This window comes from Bombus vancouverensis, chromosome 1 (assembly GCF_051014615.1).
Source record: "Bombus vancouverensis nearcticus chromosome 1, iyBomVanc1_principal, whole genome shotgun sequence".
NCBI lineage: Eukaryota > Metazoa > Arthropoda > Insecta > Hymenoptera > Apidae > Bombus > Bombus vancouverensis.
In genome coordinates this window covers 18766636-18791665 of record NC_134911.1, presented here as the reverse complement: position 1 = coordinate 18791665, position 25030 = coordinate 18766636, and the positions used below count along the sequence as shown (strand labels likewise).

Genomic DNA, 25030 nt, shown 5'->3' with positions numbered 1-25030 from the left:
CAGTGTGCTACTTGTCGAACGTTTATGCGAGATATTTTATGCGACGATCACCAGGCTGTTGACTTTTCTGTTTTGGATTTATGAGTACATGATGTTGATTTTTTATTTTCCTTTCTTAAAAGTAATATGGAATTTTGTACGAGAAGATAAAAATCGATGAGGAATTTTTATTTTTGTGAGGAATTATGGTTTTCGTGTAGTTAAATTCATTTTATGATCGAATTTGGTTGATCGATGCTTGTCGTTCTTTTTTCGATGTACGCTTAATGTTGATTTTTATTTTCATCTTTCAAACGACTTGGATAATGTCGTAAATATTATGTACGAATTTTAAACGTCGTCAAAAAATGTCTTGCGTGCGCAGGAAAGTAAACGCACAAAAGAGATGGAGATGTATTTTTTTATTTTCATGTGGAATTGTGTTAGATATAATTAATACACATTAAATGTTATATTAGGTATTAGTGGGAGCACAATGTTATCTGTTATTGAAGATTCCACTAAGTACAGAAGAAACGTTCTATAATGTAATGCAAACAGCAATAAAACTTTTTTTAGAATAATATAGAATAATTATAAGCAGTTTTCACAGGGAGGTGTGTTTAAATACTGACAAGTATTGATTATACAGATAAAAAATATGATAGGTGCAGTCTACATTTTGTAACTCTCGATAGAACAGTAGAACTAAGATAACAAATTGTAGCTTTCCAATCGGATAAATGTAGGCTTATAATCAGATAAATGATCAAGAACTCTTATTACGATGTATCATGCCCAGCTGACACTAAACTAATTAGTATCGACAGAAAAATTTTGCAACATAACCCAGCAACATAGTAAAAATTATATTAGTAAGATAAGGAATTGTAGTACTGTAACACTGAGTCGATGTTCTAATTACGGTGTAATTATAAAGTAATTAAGAAGTTGTTTCAATATCGTGGCATTATGGTTCTCTATTTTTACCTATCTTTTCTAGAAAATTATTTCGCATTTAATATCTTCATCAACTAATCCTCTTGTCATATGTTGTGAGAAAATTAATCATGTAGTCACTTTAATTGAAGCTATAAATAAAACCAACACTGTTGCCGCAATTGGATATGTCTTGTGAAATATATGGCTGTAACATAATTTCAATTGAATTTTTATCATGTATCATTTAATGGATTTTCTTTATAATGTTCATCGAAATTGAAAATATTTTACCGTACAGTTATCTTAATAAATATGAAATTCATTGCTTCATCTATTGAAATGCGTTAAAATATATTTATGTGTAAATGTGGCGTTACATATGTAGATTTTATATTCCACACAATTCATTTTAGCATACACATTTTAACACACTTATCATAAAAAAATTTTTCCTGTATATTGTGAGTGTTATATAAAATATTTAGAAATTCCACTAGCACCCTAATGTGACACGACTGTCACAATTATATTGGTATTATTTGAAATCAATCTGGAAATGTATCTAAAAGTTAGAAGTTTTTTACTGTAAATATATATCAAATAGTATAAATTACGTCCTTGGTATACAACATGAATAGCCATCTAAAGTACATAATACACTAACTATTAAACACCTCGTAGTAAAAGAAATAGCGAGGTCTAAAATATTTACTAAATACCCTTTAATTCCTAATTTTTCCTGATTTATTTCAAACTTGACCAACATAATCACGATAGTCGAATCTCGCAACCATGCTAATGAAAATTCAAAATGTTTCGTATAACACGCATAATACGTTCATCAGAAGGTACCCAGAAGTGTTCGAATACTTTCAACCTATGTATCGCCTAAAGAATATTTCACGTAGTGCGATATACGACCTGCTCAGTAGCCATATTGCTTACTGTTGAATGCTATAATCGTTTAAGAATTTCTTTGGAATTTACAATTATTTCTTGAGAGTGGAAAGAATTTCTACTAAATAACGAAAGTGGATTGGGATTGGTATTTCAAAATTGGATATTAAATGTAACAATTATGAAGAAAAATCTGCGATTAGACAGCACAAAGGCTGCTGTTATCCAATGACACAATGTTAAAGCTTATTTATTGGTGAAGAATAGACAAGAAATATCGTACCATAGCTGAAATGTTCAATTACATCTATCCCATTCACCACAGACATATATCATCATCAGGCTATCATTTATTTTGATCTTTACGAGACTCTTATTGTAACAGGGAACTCAATACTTCAAAAACCTACGGAAGTTACTTCAAATAATCTATCTTTGTAAATAACAAATTTTAATCATATATTTTTTAAATTATCTTCAGTTATATATAACACGTGTAATAAATACACATTTCTCTACGAGTTGGAATATTTTCGAATATTTTTATAATTATGTATATTATGTACAACAACTTACAATCCGCTCGCTATTCAACAATGCATAATAGAATCGTGCGAATAAATAATTTGACCATAAACAGCTAACGATGTTTCGGCAATTATCCCGAACGAGTCTATCAATCCGCGTGTCTAACTGTAAATCACATCGGCTCCGAATCACCGACTCGCGGTTCTGAAAACCGGTTTCACGGTTCCTAACCCTGACTTAACCTATGCCTAACCCAGACACCTAAACCCTTTCGTCTTTCATCGTTCGTAAACTCGAGCGCTTAACCTGGTCTAGACGAGCATGAAAGATTCAGTGAGCATGGCGACCCGGCTATAATTCACCGAACTTCACAAGCCACGTCTCGCAAATCTTACCCCGCAATTAGAACATCGCTGCAGGAGTTTAACCGTACTTTCGGATCGATTGAATTTTGTTAGAAGTTACGTTTTAAAAATGATCGATGGTGATGGATCTTAATCTCTGTTTCGTGACTTTTCGTAGATCTCTTAGCAACGAAGCAAATTGCATCGTTTTCTAGCGTTCATAGAGAAAGTTCTTTTTGGAAAAACTTGAGTTTTATGTTGTTTCTAAATTGCGTTACTTGCTACGAATATCGATTCATTGATACTTTAGGATAAAATAATTCTGTAGATGATAAACTTTAAGTTTACTACTTTTGAGTTTGTGCAAATATTTGGTGAATTAATTCCGTTATAGAAAAATCAGTAATTCGACTGAATAAGAATAAATAAAATAATAATATCTATAATAATATGTTTTAACCAATAAATCATTTATGTTTGTACCATTACATTTTATAATCTTTTTCTAAATTTTGCAGTTCTCTAAATATATTCGATAAATGTTCCTTTAAATATTTGCTTCTCGTTCATTAAGATTTCTTTTCGAAGCAATTTGTAAATCGTTAATTTTTTAAATTCACCTATAGTAGAACATGGCAAAACTCACTATACATGATTAATAATAATTCATGAAACGTCTTTACGTTACTGTTGCAACTTCATTCCATAAAATCTTTAAGTATTCCGTAACCTCTCGCAAAAAGAAAAAATTGTACAGTACATAAATATAAATTATGTATGGATTATATCTGTTAGACGTTTACGTGTCCCAATTAATGATAAATAAGGAGGCATACACAGACACAGGCGGATCAACGCTTGTCACGAAAGTCGTGTTCATTAATTTCCCAGCCACTGAGATCTTAGAACGCGATCGATCTGTTAAAGACGATATAATTTACATTTACAAGTTCAATGGTGGCCAATCTTTTCATTTCTTAATGTCGTGCGAAGAAATGGTCAAGAAGATGAAGAGACTTTTTTTAAAAATTGGCGTTTTTAGACTAGACGACAATTTCCCCATTTGTTCCACTCAGACACGTCTTAGCGGCTGTGCATGTGACTTGGTAAGACATTATTTTCCATTTTATTCGTCATTTCTGCGAAAACATGAACAGACTATGGTCGTACTATTAAGAGTTTAGACATAATTACTTGTGAATGCATTTATGCATTAATACAAATAATTTATGTATACATTAACTAATAAGTATATATATACATATATTTATTGAATTAATACATTCACTGCAACAGCATTATATAAGATGGCATAAATATTACTGCTTGTAACCAAATATTTGGAATTTCTGCTTCATAGGGCAAAGTATGCGTCGAGGACCCAACGCCGTTTGTATTTAGTGGCCCATTCGAATTAGTCGACTCTGGTAACAGTTTTGCTGGCTACATAGATCTGGATGTTACAGTTATAAATTTAGGAAGGTATTGTGCAAGTTTTATATGATGAACTGAAGTTCGTGAATTTAATCAAAAATTTAATTCTTTGCTTTGTATAGTCAATCATCCTCTATTGACAAAGTTTCCAATTTCTTAAAAGAAATTATTAACAGTTATAGCATTAAAAATAAATGTACTAATAAATAATATTTATTAAATTTTTCAATTTAAAGAAATGACATCTAAATTCACATGAAGTACCTTCTGCACATTTCTTCTGTAAATGCATAAATATTCATAGTGTGTAACCAGACTGTGAATTTTGATACACTTATGGGAGATTTAAAGGTGTAGAAATGTTCAGAATGCATGTAATTCGCAAAAATATAAAAAATATTCAAAGTGGAGTACTTGTTATAAAATAAATCATTATGTAGGTACCATTTCTTTAATTATGTTAAATACAGATATGAAGCTGCAGCGTAAATAAAAATTTGCAGTCTACTTATGACAAAATAACTAAAAATAACTACAAATAAATAACTAAAAATAACTAAAAATAACTAAAAATAAATAACTAAAAATTTATGAAATATAACGACGACTCATACATACGACTTCACAAATTTTATAAAATCTTATTCCATCGTTATTTAACCGTGCCATAATTATAATATTATTTAGAAGTCTCGTAACTCCATACGCCCTCGCACCCAATTGCTTTGTCTTCAAAAGCCACCCCCAGGGACCAGAATATAAGTGCAACGCTAAGGAATTATCGAAGCTATCTAAAGGAATGAGCATACCGGTCGGAGATAATTTAGCGACCATGGGAAATCTCATGATGGATAATCTATTGGATACCGCTCCACCGGGCAACCTAATGAAAGATATCGTTGGAATTTCTCCGGTAGCTGATTACCTTGCTCTAGGAAGTCCGCCTCCTAAATTACCGCGCCCACCTTTAGTAGATCCAACATTGATTACGCGCAAGAAAAAAGGAAAAAAAAATAAAAGGAAGAAATAAAAAAAAAGAAACAGAAGTGAATGCTAAATGTTATAGATATGAAATTGTGATTTACAGAATTGAAATTTTTTAGACAAAGTTTTCATCGATTCTTATAGCTTGTTTGACATAACGAAGTATAATCAATAGATTGCTAATATGTTTATGTAAGTTCAAATGTTCATTTTTTAGTACAACTAAGGAAATAGAGCTTAATCGATGATAAACGATGTTACAAATATCATACATCTATGAATATATATTCTAATTTACATATTTTATGTATTTAACATGTCGTGCGTATTTTAAATATTTTTTCATATTTAAATTTCCCACAATAGTCTGTAAGAGCCTGTAATATAATAATAACAATACGTGGTGGGAAAATAAAATTTAGGGGATACATAACTGTATTTCCGGTAAAATTAGAAAAATGTAGAAATTATATCCCTCAAAATTATATTTCTAAAAGATTAACAATATTATCCATTATAATTATCTTATTTATATTTCGAGTTACTGTTACATACAGTATTTAATTTTTAATAAAATATTTTCCCTTCGTAATACATATCATTATATGCAATAATTAATTTTTATTATACGTTTTTATTATAAACTAATATGAATTATGTAAGATATCCTATAACTAATTTCCACCGTTAGTTGAACTTTAACAGTTTATGTAATTATCAAATCACTTTTAATTTCTTTAAATTATCTCTCGATCAGGCGAGCTAAAGATAAAATACTATAAATCAACAATACGATTGGTATTCTCTTAATTTCGAATGTAAACTCCAGGAAACTATTATTAATGACCGATACACGTTTAATGAAAACACTTCTTTTGTGATAGCATTGCCTTGAGCGACAGTTGAACTGTTTTACTCGAGTTCGATCGTCAGAATGCGTTTCGGAAATCGTTCCACGAGCCGTCTTCCAAGCAGGCAGGCATATCCTAGAGTTAAGAACATTACGTTCTCATAAATCAGGTTCGATTCGATTCGGCATAAATCATAATCGTGTCGTCGGGCATATGCAGACATCTCTGCCCTATAGCGAAGAGCTCCGTGAGAAAGATCCTCCACGACGCTGAATCGCTCTCTCTTCTCATGATATGCCGTTAACTGCTTTTCATCTTAAGCCGACGCGTTTCTTTCGATCGGTTTCTCGGTTCCGTCTTCGAACTTACATCCCACGAATAACCTCCGTAAAATTATTTCATTTTGAAACAAATGACAGATTCAAAAGCTTGTACGGTATTGTTAAATAGGTACTTTGGAGCTACTTTTTTAAATCACACCGTTTCGAAAAATGTAAGTATATACATTTTTCAAGATTTGAATAAGAACTGTTCGCCATGGACTTCAAAGTATATAATAATCAATAACGAATGGAAGTTTTCAACACCTACCGTGGCAAGCTTCCTCATAAATTCAATGAATTATATTGTAAAAAGTTTTATTTCTATTTTTTCCATAAGTTCGAAATACCTTGCTTTGACTTAGAAGCTTTTAAAGCACACAGATTTTTATTTCGCGTAAAGATTACAAACTAAATTAACTGGAATCTGGTATAAGACCTTCCCTTAATATTTTCTTCACATTCTCAAATATATTAAGTTCGAGAAACAATATTTCGTACGCACCAACCTGATAAACTATAGAACGTGATAGTCTTCATATAATTCTGCCTTCGCAAATCAGGTAGCTAATTGGAACGCGAGTGAAAAACGAGCATCGGAAAAGTGCATCCTACGTTTGTCACGAACTCGAACATCTCGGCTAAAACAACTTTGGTATCGTCCCACGGACAACTGCCGGCTACTCGCGCGTTATTATTTATTTTCCGCAGTGGGAGGAGCGAGTGAGTTTCGAAAGCGCCTCGCGTGCATCGATTTGACTTAGCCTCACGGTTACCGGTATCCCGTAACGACTTCCTGTCGTAGTTGCTCGTAGCTGCAACCACCCGTATACAGGGTGTGTCTGCAGTGCATGACAACACGTATTTTATAAATTCTTTCATTTTTTAATCGGACAATCACGATGTTTGACAAAAAATATCATTTACGTTTGGAAAAAGAAATTTTAATGGAAAAGAAAAATAATGCGACCAGAACGTTCGATGGTCGCACGTGTGTTTCGTGAATTTTACCAGATGTCGTAGTCAAATTTGCTTCCAGGGAGGTTAATCGATTACTCGCGTAATACGTGAAATACGCACGATATGCGGAAATGAATTATTAATGCGACACGTGACCGCGACACGCGAGTGCTCTGCACGAGGGAGGCGGAAGTCTGCATATATAAATTAATGGGAGAGTTGTGGTGATAGTGACATCCTTTGGACTGTAATTTGCTTTAGAAATAATATTCTTATATCGTTTTATAGTTGTTATCGTACTTTGATATCGTTTAATGAATAATTTGATTCTATATATAGATTGAACGGTTGATAGGAATGAAAGCTCTCATATTGTTAGGGTACTTTACAGATAACGTGTTGTTTATATTATACGTTAGTTTTATAAATTATTTGTGCAAATATATGAAACTCTTAACAAAATACATTAAAAAGGAAGTAAATTATAAAAAAATAAAATTTCGCTTACAAAGTGGAGAATAGTACAAATGTGCAGCACTTTTCACATAGACCGATCGTAATGGAAGTAATTGTAATCGTAGTATTTACATAACAATCACAAAATATTAAAATTGAGATTAAATTACGATTCTAGTATACATTGCACAAGGAGTACAAAACATAATCTTATAACATAATGAACTGAATTTCAAATTCAATTTCCAAGCTCAACATTTCTTCAATTGGATATAGAATCGCAAATAAATTCTAAATTGTAAATCCTATAATATCACGAATTGTTAGATTGAATATTCAATTTAACTTCCAATATTTCCAACTTTCCATTCAACATGTTTTCATTCGAATATTGTTAAACATCACTTGAAAGCTATAACCTAAATCACAAGGGGCAATGAAAATCCAATTTCCTAACTTCACATAAAATTTCGCTTGTCAAATCATAAATTAATATCTGACTGCTATTCAATAAATATATTCTCTGTTGCAGATACACTGTGTATATCCGATCGGGAGCGTGCTGCTTGTTCGAAGTTCACGCGAACGTTGGCTATTATCCCGCCGCGGACAGTTCCTTTTCGTCGAAGGATCACAATAATTTTCTACCGTACAACTTTGAGAACATTTAAATCGGCCGAACCCTCCGGAACACGTACGTGTATCCGTAGCACTTACATATATTTACATCGAATTAACCTCGGTCAACCTGGGTGGAAACAGGTTGCTTTCCCGTAATAATTATTACACCACTGGAATTATAATTATTAATTCCGTACACTGATTCGATCGTTCGTCTAATTAATTCCGTGCATTAATTGACCGCCATGCTGACACAGAGACGCGTTCACAGAGATCGATTGCGTTCAAGCCAAAAAGGATTACGAGAAGTATCTTTAAATTGCTCTCAGTCGTATCATTCGAATTGAATTAAATATACGTCTTGGAACTTTTTCATTCGTCTTTTTCCCCTAAGAATCTTTCTGATTAATGTAGATATCAATTAGGCGCGTGAATTGAGCCTCGAGATTGTAAATTGTTAAATTAGCTACTGGTTTTGTGTGGCCTGATGCGAATAAATGAATTAATCTTATAACTGTTACTGTAATTAATAATAGTTTCAAAATAATTTCGTTTCGCTGGTTGACGAGATAAAATATATGTTTCCTGCATGATTACGATAATGATTTATCAAGCGAAATATAGTTTGTATCTATGTGTAGCCGCTTATTTCGTTTTATAATATAAATGTAGCACAAGTACAAGTATACTTACTACGTGCTGTATGAGGTATATCGAAATTGTTAGTATAATAGTTGTTAGATTGTTTAAGTTGACGTTTTATAGTTTCACAATGAATTTTGGAGAAAATTATAAGTAACGTGTAGTTAGTATTTCAATTTCAAAATAAAATTATATGTAGATATGTATGTACCTACGTACGTAGATGTGCGTGCACAATTGTTAAATTACGCTTTAAATAATTGCCATGCTACGTATATATATAAAATTTTATAAAAATAAATTTACTTTCTCTTTATCGAATAGAAAATTATTAAAAATTCTGCGCTGCATAGTATAAAGATAGATGGTTAATAAATTCACGGGCAAAATAGATAAAATTACCATCCTTCCAGTTGCATCGTGAACAATATTCTATGTTTTATATCTTGGAACATGTTTTTTAACATTATTAAATAGTAACAATCACGAATTAAGACGATCGAACTATTTCGTATATTTTAATAACATGTACCTTATATAACTAATGAAACAAATATTTATTTCACTCACTCGTATCCTGCGCTGACTCTCCGAATTCCCTCGAACAACTCTGCACTAAACCTTCAGTCTGCCCTTTTTTAAGGGCTCTGTTCCTTTTATACCAACGCACTCCTAAACTTACTACTACCACAATTTCATTTTGTTGTACATGCTAATCTCAGAATTCTTATCCTGAAATTGTACTTCTAAAAATTCTTTCTCTCCCACAGTGCGAGATGATCCTTCAAGCTTCGTTCAGAAAAAGAACACTTGTTCAATTTCTATTTTTATTCAATTTTAGATACTAGCGACGACTTCCATTCTAAAAATTCCCTTTCTCCTGCAGTGCCAGAACTCTTCGAACCTTAGTAATCAGTATGCGTATGCAGTTTCTATTTTTAGCGAAATACTATATTAATGAAATTAATTACGGACTTATTTTTGACTGTAAGTCCCAAAATATGTAAATATTATGGATATCATTATAAGAATATCATTGTTTTTAAAATTCCTTTTTTAAACTAAGAAAAAAATTGTAATAGAATATAACGCAAAATGAAATACGTACCGGTACATCGTTTTTTAAACTAAATCAAAATACTTATTCAATTTCTATTTCCACTCTACTTCTTTTCGAAATTGTCCTTTCTTTTTCATAATCTTTACTCACATTATGTTGTTATCTCATATTATTTTGTACACATTTATATTATAAGTTGACAGCTCTGTTGAATCTACAGTTTATTATCAATCGCCTTTCTATCAATTGTAGCTGTATGTTTCACATTTTTCATGCTTCACATTCTCCTACTTGCTTTGTATTTCTTTTTCTATTCGTATCTTTCCATTTTTCGATTTATCTTCTGCTTTTCTATATCCATTTTTCTATTTTTCTATTTTTCCATTTGCATTCTACGTTTCTATATCAATTTCCGCCCCTTATTTTTCTATCTGCCTATTTCTATATCGATTTCTCTTTTTTGATCATTTCAATATCCATTTCCATTCTTCTATATTTCTACCTCCATCCCAACACTACAAACACAAAGAAGACGACCACCACCATGGAATACGAACACCGGCGGGCACGCACTCGCGTGGGACATCCTGTGAAAAAGAACTCACCCGCCGTGAACGCGGCCTGACGCGTAGGCGAGGTCGTATGCTAATTATGGCAAATCGCAGCGGGCGATGATTTGTTCGTCGACGAGCGTGTAAACGGAACTTTTCCAGAAGGAAAGCGGGGCTAGGAAGCCGATACGAAGCGGACGAGGTTGTGACAACGGTCCAGCGAGTAACGGCGCTCCGACACGCGAGACTCGGCCAGTACACGAATTCATCCCGCGCGAACACGCGTGCCTACACGTGTACACAGGTCTCTCGAGTATGCGTGAGCCATACTTTTCGTTCTCTAGATTTCTTACCTTGCAATTTACGATGATATTTCTTGAATTTATTGTTATCTATTGTGGAAATATTACGAGTAATAAATAAGAATTTATTATGAATGTTGATGACAAACGGCGGTAGGATGTATAATGATTATAATAAATTAATATACCACTCGACACGACTGAAACGTTTTGACAACTCTTTCCTCGGATACGATATTCAAACGGCTCTCAACTCACTCCGACGATACTCAATATACAGTCAGTTACGAAAGTCTGCATATATCGGATTCTGTATATTTGCCTTAGAAACTGAAAGAACTGAACTGCCGGAGAAACTGAAATTATTTATGCTTAAATAACGATGTTATTATTATCAGTGTATTCGTAAATTGAATTAGGAAGATTAGAGTATTTAAATCATAGATATTTTGGGATAAAATTACAGACACTTTATTACCAGAAATTACAAACACTTTACATAATTTTCTCAACGTCGAGGAAATAGCTACACTTTGATAAACACTTACATGAAGAAGAGAGAGAGGATCTAAAAGATATGAATAGGTATAATATTAAGCCTACCATTTTTATGAATTCACGTAAATATAACCATTGTATGTAATTTTTGTATCATTGTATCTTAAATTTTTTCTTAACTAACTTAACCAACTATTTCTTCTTTTCTGATACTCGTTTCCTACTTCTTTTCTTTTTAATAAATGTCAAAACGATTGAATTATGTCACACTTTAAGAGTACGCGTCTTAATGCGTCAAAAAATTTTCAGAATTTCCATATTTAATTTCATATTTAAGGAGAATATGTACCCATCCGTTTACCTACAAAAAGATATCTGTTTTAAGATTCAGTAAAAGTACGTTACAACTTAATAAAACTTAATCGCCATTTAATTACCCCCCAAAGTCCAATATACGTGGAAAAATAACTTTCGAAGAACTGCCCCTTTCATCCTGCTGCGCCGCTCAAACTCAACATATGCCTTTTTACGTGAGAAGGAAGAAACTGCAACTCCTGGTCGCTTGAACAGCCCTGGCAACCATACCAGCTTAAACAAGTTCGCAAAACATTATACTATACCGAGAAAAAGAAGCCGGGAATAATACAAGGCAAGATAGATAATCAAAAGGGAAGAAAGAAGAATATGAAAAAAAAAAAATTGAAAAAATTCACAAGCTTGGTAGAAAGAGATTACTCGGTACGGTTGGTGTACAATGTACGAGTGGCGTGAAAAAACGGGCATAGGATTCGCGCGGCCGATCTTGTACCCTGGTTTACGGCCTCCTCGACGAGCAGCCACAGCAACGTATGGCCTATGAAACGGCCATACCCGCGGTACTAAATACACCATAAACTAAAGGGAATTGCCTGTGAACCTTTAATGCCACGCGCTTACACACCGCCCCGCGTACCATTCGATACGTGAGACGCAAAGATAAGTGTAAGCAACGTTGCACCGATCGCGATCTAACAGCTCAAAAACTGCAATTGCCGCGTACAAATGTACTTATTTTGCGACAATGCACGTTCTTCTTTCTTTTTTTAATGATTCTAAATGGTGATCTCTTGGGGACGCTGGACTGGAACGTTTATCGATCGGAAGAACGAACGAATCGTCGACGTGTTTCGAAAGGCTACGGTCTTATTAGACGTTTACGTCCCTTTGTTCGAGTTTGCTGAAGAATTTTACGAGTACTTTTAGTTGGATAGTTTTGTAAAATAAAAGCTACCGGCGTAAAGAAATATTCTATTTTCGCGGGAAGAATGTGCGAATGTTGGGAAAGAAAATCGTTGGTTGTAAGGAACAAGGGTAGTTTCAAGGATATATGTATACTTAAGCGGTAGAGGTTGTGATATATATATGTAACAATTTATTTTCTTAATGAAAAAACATTTCATGCAGTGCTAAAGTTGGTACAAAGTGATAAACAAAATGAAATTTGAGATTGATTTGTTAGAATTTTATTAAGGGTGAAGAATATAGTTATAAAATCACACGAAACATATTACAAATAATAAATAACAGGTATGTGCAAATTTATCATAAATCGTGATTATAAAATAAAATATTATAATTGCTTATAATTATAGGTGCAATTTATGGTATTTGGTAATTTAGAGGATTCTAGAAACACGTATTATAGGTAGAAATCTCCAAATTTTTCTTATGTAATTTATAGCTCTAAGTACTTTGTATTAAAAGGCACGTTCACTGAATAACTTCCGATATAAATTAAACCGTGTTATCTCATGGAATTTCCATCAATAAAGTTAATAAAACATATGAAATTCATTAAATGATGCAATCGGCGTCATCAACACGAGATTAAACGCACCATAAAATATGAGATATGTTTCCTCGGAATCTTGTTATCTGTTATCATTATTCTTCTATACACTTAACACACATATATGTTCGTGCGAGCAACATAATTTCGATATACATACGTGTAGCAAAAATTGTTCATCCAGTTTTGCTTCCGATAGAATATTTTTGTTATCAAATGCTACGGATCTCTTTGAAACTTATAATCTTATCTATCATCGATAATAAATTAGAGAAATAAAAACATTAAATTTTCATTTAAATGCAACAAGCAAGCAATGAAAACAAAAGAGAGCAATCAATGAGAAACAATCAGAGAAAAAGAATAATTATATCTTTTAATTATTTAGACTATTTTTATTTATTTTTTGATTTTGCAGTCAATAAATATCAAACGTTTAAAGTGTCACAATAATATCGATAAAAAAACGAAATGAATTGTAAGATAATCACGAAACCTTTAAAGTAAGATCCATTCAAACTCCTCTTATGAAACCTCGTTCAGTCGGTAATTACAAGCAGCAGTTGTGTTACCTTTGCATTTTACAATCTCTACCAGTTACTATACTATATTACGCGTAGGACTGTGCGATATTAAATACATATTGTTCCGGAGCAACTTGAAATGTTTTTCAATTAAATTTCCCGCGTATAGGTCATTGCAAAACGGCAGCCATAAATCAGGCATACACTGAACGCGAACATTAGCACGGAACAACAAATCAAATGCAATGAAGACTTCTTGCGACTGCTATACAAAAGCATTTATTATTCAATCTCCAGGGCCCCGTTATGTCGTAAAACCATCCAGGTTGCAGATAATCCGCGAGAGATAATCGAACGATTTAATCAGCCCTACCTCGTCATAAAGTAGCACTAAAACACGCCGTAAACTACGAAACTTCCCTTGTAAACCCTTTAATGTCACACGTGGAGCAACCACTATTGATGTTCACTTATTAAATACAGACCAATTTGGATAACTCGAATCTTTATATATATTATGTATACTTTACACATGTATATTCAGTTTTATTGATTTCATTCCGATTCGCAGTGAAAACGTCTATCATTCGAAGTATAAACTTACTTTGTCTCAAATTATTATTAACTATGTGTTTAGGAGTATTATTTTATCTCTGTAACTCGAATTCAGAAAGAAATGCTCAATATCTGCAAGTTGATGTTTACTTCTATAAGTCGAAATTTGATCACTGCTGCCTCTACAGTTTGATAACAGGTGCTTATATGAATGTTTACAATTCTGCAGTGAAAAATTGGAAACCTATACTGCTTCAATAAAAATATTTGAACATTTACTGTAGAAATGCTTTATGTCCATATTACACATAATTGTACGAATTAGAAGAAAAATGAACCCATCCTGAAATGTATGTAGAGATCATAAAATATGTATTACGCGAACGTATATATATTTAGTGAAATATTAATATGTGGCATGAATAGTCATCTTAAGCAGTCATCTTAATTAATGTATAGTTATGTTCCTATTGAATTGTAAGGTCTGTTAATATAACGAAAGACACAAAAATTACATTTCATAGAAGAATTTGGTGAAAAAACCTATGTATTACAAGCACGCGCAAAACTTTATAGGAAAATCTGATTTGTGTCAATAGTATAATATTTTCAGGAAATCAAATTGCTTTGTTTGTACATATACTTACCACCGTACTATTATCAGCGAATATCTAAACCTTCTGCTTATATATTTTACCATTATATTACGTCGTATGAAATATCCCAAGAAAATTGCTTTCTATGGAATATTTATACACCGAGATAATCTCAAACGATTATACATTTGGAACAAGTGTAATTGGCTACATGAGAACAATCCATCCAGGTGATGACGCATACTTGAGAAAGAGAACTTTCAACCAGGAACCGCTCTCCATGGTGGACGAACCGTATGAGTCCGATTACACGGTCAGATATTGGCTAAACGAATAGTGCGATAAATAAGCTTCATTAGAAATAATCAGCAGTCGTAAGACACAATGCTATCTAAATGATCCCTTCAATTCATTACAAACACTTCCGCGTTTAGGTTGGGTTCTGTATGAAAAGCATTGTTTTTACCGGACTATGGAGAAACCACGATCGAAACTAATCAGTCGGTCAGGCTTGTCGGATTCTACGCACACGCAAAGATTCTAGATAAGGTTTAGCATGTTTGCCCAATATTAGCGATGGTTAGAGCGAGCGTTTTGAATTTTTAATTACTTTTTTTCTTTTTTCTTAGCAAATTGTTTGGCCATCACGTACATATGATGAACAGATTAGGAGTTTCTTTTTTGGTAAAAATAAATTTCATGAGTATTTTCGGAATTAATAACAATTATATTTTTCACATAAAGGTTGAAAGCTATATTTTATTTTAATGTAAATTCATACAGGTTCTAACAAGATGAGCTAATTCTGTTCAACACTGTAGTCATGAAGAAAGAACTTCATTCAAAGAATATTATATCACTTTTATTTCTGTAATATCGCATAATATCTTCTAAGAATTAGGAATACGACGACTGAAAAGTAACGAAAGGCGAAGCTTTCGCAGAATCGATAGACTGTGAACGTTAGTATTATGTGGTGTTGTAATTGCAGAGAACTTTTTTAACTTCGAAGAAACAAGGGTACTTTGTAGCTAATTTACTGTGATTTATCACATTATCATTTCGCTCCCTTCAATTTCATAGCCATCAATCTCTCGTTAAGTCTTCCGGGACAGGTGAGACTAGCGTCGCAGAATTAACAAGTACTATTTTCCGCAGAATATAATGTATCATAAATACGATCTGCTTAACTTGAATCTTTCTTATAGTGTTTAACGATGTATGTTTAAAGCATGCATTGAACAAATCGATAAAACAATCAAAAAATAAGGAATAGAAATTCAAGTAATAAAAAATTGAAATAATCTTAGTAAGGAATAAAAATTAAAAATTTAACAAATGCGAATTCCATGTTAATCCTAACTTTTTCTTAAAATATTCCACAAACTTTTATACAAATTTTTATATAAGGAACGCTGTTAGATTCGCGGAGGAATTTAGAGAAATTTTATGTCTGAACTTCTGGTGGCAAATACAAATTTTAAATGTGAAGTTTTACTATATCTTTAAGTTCTACAATTACGAGATAGTTTTTGAAGTAACAAAGAAATTTTAATTTGTTATACCCAAATGAAATGTTTTTAAGAATATTTGGACTATGTACTCAATAACGAAAAAGAATCGTACTTAAAACTAGAAATCTATATCTTTTCTATCAAATCCTGTACATATAATAATTTAAAAGCGATGAAAAATATTCAATGAAACTCGAAAAATACATATTTATAACTTCCTCTATATCGTCAAATTTTCTTCACGACGTATTCTATAAATAACATAATTTTAAAAAATATAATTACCTTTACAAAATGAATAGCTGCCTCAAGAATCTTTTAACAAAATGCATGTGCCTATTGTGAAACGTAACGTTTCTCGGTATTTACCAATGTCTCTCGATAGATGACACGTCCCTGGACAGAAAAAGTAGCACGACCACTATACCATTTCATATTCTTGAAAAGATCGTAAATGGAAGGAAATGTGGCTGATCGCAGGAACAACGAGGCATATCCGGACTTAAAGACTACAATCATTAATGTATCAACCATCTACACATATATAGCGCCCCTAACATATATTCCCTGTATTTCTACGATAGCGTGCACTCAAATATTCATAAGTGTCGCAGAGAAATATTTTAAGATACGGTATCTCGTGTCGATCTGTCTATAACGTAACATTATGCAAATAACCGTCGTCGAAATAACTGATCCCTGGTGAGAAATTGCTGCCTCTTTCTTCTCTGATCTTATTACGACGCGACACTTTTATTTTTTCCATACTGTTGCAAAGATACAAGTGGAAAAATTGCAGTTTGTTAATCTCTACGGATTATCGTCCGTGTGATCTTGACAGTGTATGTATACAATATAAAGAACAAGCAACTATAGTCCTCACGAAATAAGATATTTTTTATATCGACCAAAATGTGAAGATAGGGAAGAAAATTTTATATCAAGGACGTGCATCTGCTTTTTATTCTTTGATCAAATTGTCTTAGTATCTTCATAGCAGATATCTTCTTTTTTTCTGTGTTTCTTTAGATACGTTAACTGATTTTCGTTGAAATAAGAAATTAATAAAATGTTATAGAATTCTTCCAATCACATTGTGTACGAATTATCAAAGAATATTCATTGACGATCGATAATTTTAAAATTATTCTGTAAAATATATAAAACGTGGCTTATCACGTTCCTCCTCTACAGTCTTCACATTTACTTAACGCGTGCTAATTGTAAAAGTAATCAAAAAACTCGAATTTGATAAAATCGAGTGTATATACAAATATATCCACGAGAACACATTAATTAATTTATGTTGATAACAGCAACTTTCCTGTCACATCTAAATAACTTTTCTTTTACCACATAGAGAAAATATTCTTTATACATATTTTATCATAAAACTACTTATTAAACTTTGATTAGCTTATAAAGCAAGATCACATGTACACTCCAATTGATTTTCCTCATAGACAAATATAATCCATTGTAATATGACTTTAACAGTGAACATTTATTTAAATTTCGATTCATCGCTGGTTCATGACTAGTGAAAATTTATTGCAATAAAGTTTTACCATTTTAAATACCACTATCTTTAAAACATCGCAAATGACACGTCCAAAGACAGACGGCGTTAATCGTCGTCCGAAGCACTTGTCATGTATCACCGAAGACTCCTGTTCGACGATCCTGACGCGGTACAGGCGCGAATGATACTGGTCATTAATAATCATTCCGAACAAGGATCCGATCGTGCTACCATTTAAACGACCATGGATGATGGGTACGCGCCGTGAAGCATCAATCAACCGTGAATCACGCTTGGTAAAAGGCTGACAAATTATTGTCCGATGCATACGTCGTTGCCTTCGCATTTATAGCAGTGAGTTCCTCAAACGGTGACGTCGTTGATTCGTAAGCCAGCACCGGAATTAGAGTATCTGATTGAAATTAAACGACGACACGGAGGATGAATCCTGGTGTGATAAAATAAACGACAGTTTCAGGCGCTAATTCGATTTTTAGTGTAATGGTGTTCAGAATAAATGATGATTTATTTATTTGCGTATTCGATTCAATCTTTAAAATTATATGAACCGCTACCTAGTTTAAACAATTTTAGAAAAATATTAGATTAATAGATATTTCTGATATTTGATTCGTTTAATTTGATTGTGTGGCAATTTGATGATTTTTTAGAAACATATAGACATATGTTTTTATGAAGTAAATGATAGCAACAATTGTTAACATTTCCAGTTCTATAATAGTGAAAATAACACCGAGTAAAGATAATAAACGTTCTTGCAGAATTATTGTTTTATTTTATTTGTATTTTTCAAACATTTATTTATTTGTATTATTCAAACATATGATTTAATTAATTTAATTGTGTGGGAATCCGGTGATTTCTTGATGAGATACATTTTCATAAAATAAGTAAAAAAACACATACGTTCGTCGACAGTCACAATTTTATACAAATCTGATAAATCACAGTGAGATAACGCAATTAAAATTCTTGTTGTAGTAAAGTAATTAGAAATTCTGCGGAGTACAGAAAACCAGAAACAAAATAAAACAATATATACCTTCTAAAATAAGTTTCGCCATAGCAACAAAGATTATAACTGAACTAGTGAACGTTTTCATTAAAATTCCCAAGTAATTATTTTCTGTAAAAGCGATGACATAAGATATAATTGATATTAATAGCTCTCATATTTCTATCAAGCTACAAGATTATTTTATTTAAAATAGTTTAATTGCCAAGATCGTTGAATTAAATGTAACGCGAACTTTCTTACCGAACCTGTTCTGCTTGTTATTACAAAAATTTGTTATAATCACAGCACCGAGGTAAACAAAATTTTCCATCCAGAAAGCCAATCAAGGAGGAATATCGATTAAAATAACAAAATTTCGCCCGATAAGATCGATCCAGTAAAGACGGCTTGTCCCATCTCGAAAACGATTTAATAAATATTTGTGTATATCCACGTAGTTTACTAGTCTCTGTAATTAACTAAAGATGGCCTTGCAGCGCGTCGTCGTTGTTTCTATGAAACCAGAGTGAATTTACTTTAACTGTCGTGTACTGGTTGATTAAGAAATGTCAAATCGCAAAACTGCACGGTACTGGAGTCTCGCGAGTTACATTGAAATCAAACACCGTGGCTGTACCGATAAATTCACGTCCCACGTTCCAATGGATATCATAATTAACTGTAACAAATTAGTGGTAAATTATTGATTAAAACGCGCCTCGCGTTATTACCCCATCGTTCACGTTTAATGAGATAGGAATCGTTGGCGTGCTTTTTCAACTATGTTTTCTCTAAACGGGATCCAAGATACGTGTAGTTTGCAAGAATTTATATCGTAGTTTATCCTTGTTTCTTCTTTCCAGAATAATCAAAAGTATTTACGGCTAGTCATGAAAGTATTCGAAACGTTCCAATTAAAATTTTATATTCGTTCTTTTCAGATGTACTTATGTGTATGGCTGTGTATTTGTTCTCGTAGTAAAAATATTTCATTTATGCTTGCTTACAAATTTTTCTATATTTCATTTCGTTATTATATGTTTAGATTCTATCAAAAATCGTCTATATAGGTTCTATTCAAAATTGCTTGAATTCCATTTGAAATCGCTTGCATTTAGTTAAAAGTTGTTATCCGTGCCTGTTACTTTATTAGTCGAATGATATTTCTTTAGGTTTTCCATATCCTATGAGTAAAATCTAACGACAGGAACAACATTAAAAAACTCCAAACACGTAAAAATTTTACTTGACAATCGCGGCCTAATATTTTTTTATCTAACAATTTATCGACTATTAACATTAATGAATTGGCAAGTTACAAAATGTATAAGCTTCCATTATAGTTTCACAAATTACAAACTAAGTTACCAATATTATTCAAATATTTCACAAGTGTTCGTTGCATAACGATTACAATTTTATATATATTTAATTATAAAAATTCCTTTTTTCAAATTTTAAGAAACTAACGATTTTTATTACGAGTTGAGAATATTTTTTGATTATAAATATTAACGATTTTTCTCGATTATATCGATTTATAAGCATGCTCGTAGAACTTTGCTTATTTTTTTATCAAACCGGATACTGTTACACGAAGGAACCAATTAGCTTCGTTTACTTCTGATTTATCACTGGAAAATTTCACTAATAATATTTACTGAACTCTCCAAACGTAGCCAGGCATATTTACGCCGCTATAATTACAAAATTCGGCCGAAAGTTTCACAATATGGCGACGCAAACACCGCGATTTCGATCGCATGCGTTCGAGCACTTACGCCACTATCAATTTATTATACATATAGTTCGAATATCGTCGCGCTCGTAAAGCATTCAAGGCACGCACGTCCCTCGATTTTTCGCAAGCTTTCGCCCTGACAAACGACTCGCCTTTATAATATTTAACATTTAATAATTACAATACCGTCCGGAACGTTCGTTGTGCAAACGTCCTCGTACTTTCTACAATACTTTTGCCCTGTGACGCGACTCCAGCACGATATAATTGCGCGTAAACGAGCTTCATAAACTGTCTCGTATGACGTTGGTCTGCTTTCACCGTAAAATGATCCTTTCTTCGCTTTTTTTACTTTTTTATTTTTTTATGTTTTTTTTCGACAGAGCATTTTAGGTGGCGAAACAGCTCATTCGGAGGTTCATTCGCGAAACCACAGCACCTGTTGCAAACAGCGGTTTATTTGAACCGAGGGATAGTTTCTTCGCATAGTTTTGCGATAACGTAATGCTCCGTATTCATATACTTTAAACATTCTATTTATATTCTATGGTCGGTGTATATATCGAAATTCCTCTACGAGGAATTTTAATGAATCGTTAATTTCGCTGAGAGACGTGATTTAGTAGGATTTAACACTTCGAGTTTCTAATGGCAATTCAGAGTAGAGAAACGATTACCGTTTGTCGTGCCCGAACGAAAGCGACACGCCTTAGATGTTAAATTAGCGTCAGTTCAGTGTTGTGTTTAAAATATTACCAAGTTATGCGTTGATTTAATGACTTAAAGGTTGCTTTATACATTTTTTCAAGGAAGTTTGCTACATGATAACGATCCAAGATAATAATCGTTATCTAGTGAAAAAGAAAGTTAATCAAAGTTTTATATTATTATTGTAAGTTTTATATTAGTATTGGTATTAGAAGCATATGAATTTGTTAGTTTCTGTTAATTCGTTATATTTATATCGATAGTGGATTTCATAGGAAGATTGTATTATTTTGATTGTGATGAGATCATCACTTTTCCTATTTTTACATAAACTTTTGTATCTTTTTAGTACACGTCTCATTTATAATTTATGTATTATTTTTTACTTGGATTTGTTATACTTATCGTAAGTAGTACACATGGTTTGATTTCTCTGTGTATGAAATATTCAAACATTCTCATGAATATTTAATAAATTGCATAATTACGTACAATAATAATGTGATGAATGTTGATCACGCGAAACAATTTACATATTTCATATATCATACGTGACATCCTGATGTACAAATATAACTACAGCATAAACTAAAATTAAAGCGTCGCTGAATATACCAATTTTCTATTTGAACGAGAATTTCTGGCACCTGAATATTAAGTATCGATTGAATAAGCTTCGCAGTTATCGCATGGTAACGGAAAATTATTTGTATCATTCACAAGTCACGAATTATATATCATGATATATGATATACCGTGATACATGTATAAATATAAGTAGACAATAAATTATAATTGAGACATCAAGTGTATTCATGGCGATTTTCTGTGGAAAAACTTACTGACGTACTAGATTATTATTACCGATTAATAATTCGGAGTGAAGTTATCGCATAGCAATGAACAACGATTTCCATAATTCATAAATTACGTGTAACATAAAAATTGATAAAATATGCAGACAGATAATAAATTACACCTACATTATACTGTTTATAATTGCTGAATGCGACGAAGGGGAACTCTGGTTCCATTGACTATTTTCTAGTGCACGAAAAATATTATCTTGTACGAATATACAATATTTTTCATTCTTCCTGATTTTGGCTATGAATACGTTTCTTTGACTGCGTGTAATATTTGATTATAACTTTACAATAAAGCATTTGTAGGAACTTACATAGTGTTTCCTTTTCCTATTTTCTCTTCAAGATTGCACTTCTACAATTTAACGAGAAGAAATAAACGAACAATATAAATAATACGTTAAAGTTATATTTATAATTATAAGTGGGAAAAATCAGTCATATTTTATTCGTGATGTTATTTATTACTTTTCATCATTTCCTATTTTATATTGATAGCAATATACAATAAGTTAGACAAGATCTTAGGTAGATAACGTATCACATAAGATAAATGTTTATTAATGTTGACTACATATGGTTTTCACTCAAATATTAACATAATTTTAACACATTTTGCACTGCACAACATGAGTTCTTATTAGCACTTTTAATTCTAACACAAGGAGAAAGCGCAGTATAATCCCTGACAACCTCGTACGCGAAATAAACAGCTGAAAATAAACGGTTAATCAGCGAAGGGTTTGATGAACAATTGGCCTTGCGTTCTAACCAATTATCGAAAAAAGTGAGAAATGTAACGTTCTGAGAGAAAAGATGAAAAACATACGAAGGAGAATAAGTTCAGCGCATCGATTCGAACGCATCATACCAATTGAGTATGCTAAACGGAGGATGACGTTACTTTATGATAAATAGAAACTAAATCAGTAATCTATGTATTGCGAAGAACCGAGCCGCCATATATCGCATTGCTACTAAATTTTCAGTAGAAGGAAAAATAAGAAGGAAAAGAAGAGAAGAGGAAGAAATTCATTGTCGCTTCTAACAACTGCTACCAATTAAAGAACGCTCGCAGCAGTGGTGCGATTGCGATAGATGAGCTGTGCAATTTCAAACTTACATAAGATCGGCGTACACACGCTTCTAATTAAAACTGTAATAGAACGAAGATTAACGCAGGCATCTGGTCTGCTGGGTCGGGAACAATATTAACTCAACGGAATGCGAAAAGAAACAAAACGAAGATGGTTGCTTGTCCAGCGATTTCTTCAGGCCCCTTCGGATAAGTTAAAGGATTTCGTCGGTTCGGCGTATATACCGGGGACCCAGAAATCGATTAGAAACCTGATTTCTGCTTTCTCAACTGGCTTGTACGCGCGTTCCAGCGACCGTGATTCAATTACGTGGAACATGCTCGCAAGAAGCCACCGGTCATGCGTGCGCCAAACAGACCAAAGAAAGATAGAAAAGGACAGAGAGGACGCGAAAAATGATGATGAATGATCGCCTCTAGATTACCCGTCCCGTATTTTAATGAATCGGCCAATGCATTTAAATGGTCTTGGAAAACAGCCGCTCGATATTTATGCGACCATCAGCTGAACCTCGTATGTAACCCCGCTGATAACTACCAGTCGGCGTTCCTTCCTGTCTATTACAGATTTCGCAAGATGCCTACTCTCCTTGATACGATTCGATCACATTAATGTTTGATTGAAAAGTAACCGGTCTCTTTCGCGAATTCTGCTGCTTTAATTTATGTTATTATTTATGCTACAGTTATCAATCGTCGGTGTATATCTGAATATGTTGTCTGTAAAAATGATTGTAATTAAAGTGACTCGACGATAATAAATAAATATATATTCAGTCGTCTTTCTATCTTACTTGAGGTCAATGTTAATTTTGTCAGAAGAATTTTGTTTACGTTTAGCATGTAATTTGTAAGAAAACGAAACTTGAAATCTCATATTTTGATCAGTTTGATAGTTTCAATGTTCTTTATATATATTATTATTAAGAATCTACTATATGTAGAATGTGGATTTAAAAAAAGAAGTTTTCAAATAAAAACACTGTATGTAAAAAAAAATTCCACTTTTTCGACAGCCGTTATTATTCTTAAATTTTAGATCGCTCGAATGTGACAGGAAAATGTATTGAATGTAGAGTAATTTTTTAATTTCTTCGTTTGAGTTATTGAGTTTGAGTTATTTTAACATTAATCAATAACACTTTGCAATGTTTGAACGAAAAGATATCCGTCTTATTAAGAAGCCAACTACGAAATCTGTGTTCACGAAGTTAATAATTTCCATATCAACGATCTTCATAAAATAATGAAAAGAATTAAATTGTAATAATCAAATCGATTCTACTTACTCACAAAATAGAACTTCTGTTACTCAAAATCATTAAATAGATTAGTCTGTAATCGAATTTCGATAAATCGTAACACCTTAACAACATTCTATCACCTGTCTATTTTAAACTACGGTTAAATCCAATGCAACAAAATCAGTACAATTATCTTCTACCAGATTCCACATAAGCACCAAACACATACCAATCTACCTAGAAATACACTTCTCTAGATCCCTGGACAGTATAACAAATCTGCCGCATACGAAACGTAGCGATCATCTATCACGGTGTGCAAAACCTCATTGAGAAAAAGTTCGGTGCTCCTAACGAGGCCAAACGTTCGCGCCAGTGGAACGTTTAGCCACCTCGAATCCATCAACGGCGTGCTTGCATAAGAATAAAAACCTTAACGACCAACGTTA

General features: G+C 32.7%; 2 protein-coding genes across 2 annotated transcripts in view; one reads left to right on the top strand and one right to left on the bottom strand.

Moving 5' to 3' along the window:
* LOC143303228 (uncharacterized) overlaps positions 1-25030 on the bottom strand; it is a 249437-nt gene that overhangs the window by 197782 nt on the left and 26625 nt on the right. The gene's annotated exons all lie outside the window — the stretch shown is intronic.
* LOC117153259 (uncharacterized) lies at positions 3464-5154 on the top strand. The gene is made up of 3 exons (XM_033327129.2): positions 3464-3796; positions 4051-4172; positions 4812-5154. The coding sequence occupies exons 1-3, from the start codon at positions 3464-3466 to the stop codon at positions 5152-5154; spliced, it is 798 nt and encodes a 265-aa protein (XP_033183020.2).

What these genes read in the sequence shown, in the direction of transcription:
- LOC117153259 (XM_033327129.2), top strand. Translation starts at nt 3,464, where the DNA reads ATGTATGGATTATATCTGTTAGACGTTTACGTGTCCCAATTAATGATA. An exon ending in GCGGCTGTGCATGTGACTTG is followed by an intron (nt 3,797 to 4,050) that starts GTAAGACATTAT and finishes TCTGCTTCATAG; the next exon opens with GGCAAAGTATGCGTCGAGGA. An exon ending in ACAGTTATAAATTTAGGAAG is followed by an intron (nt 4,173 to 4,811) that starts GTATTGTGCAAG and finishes AATATTATTTAG; the next exon opens with AAGTCTCGTAACTCCATACG.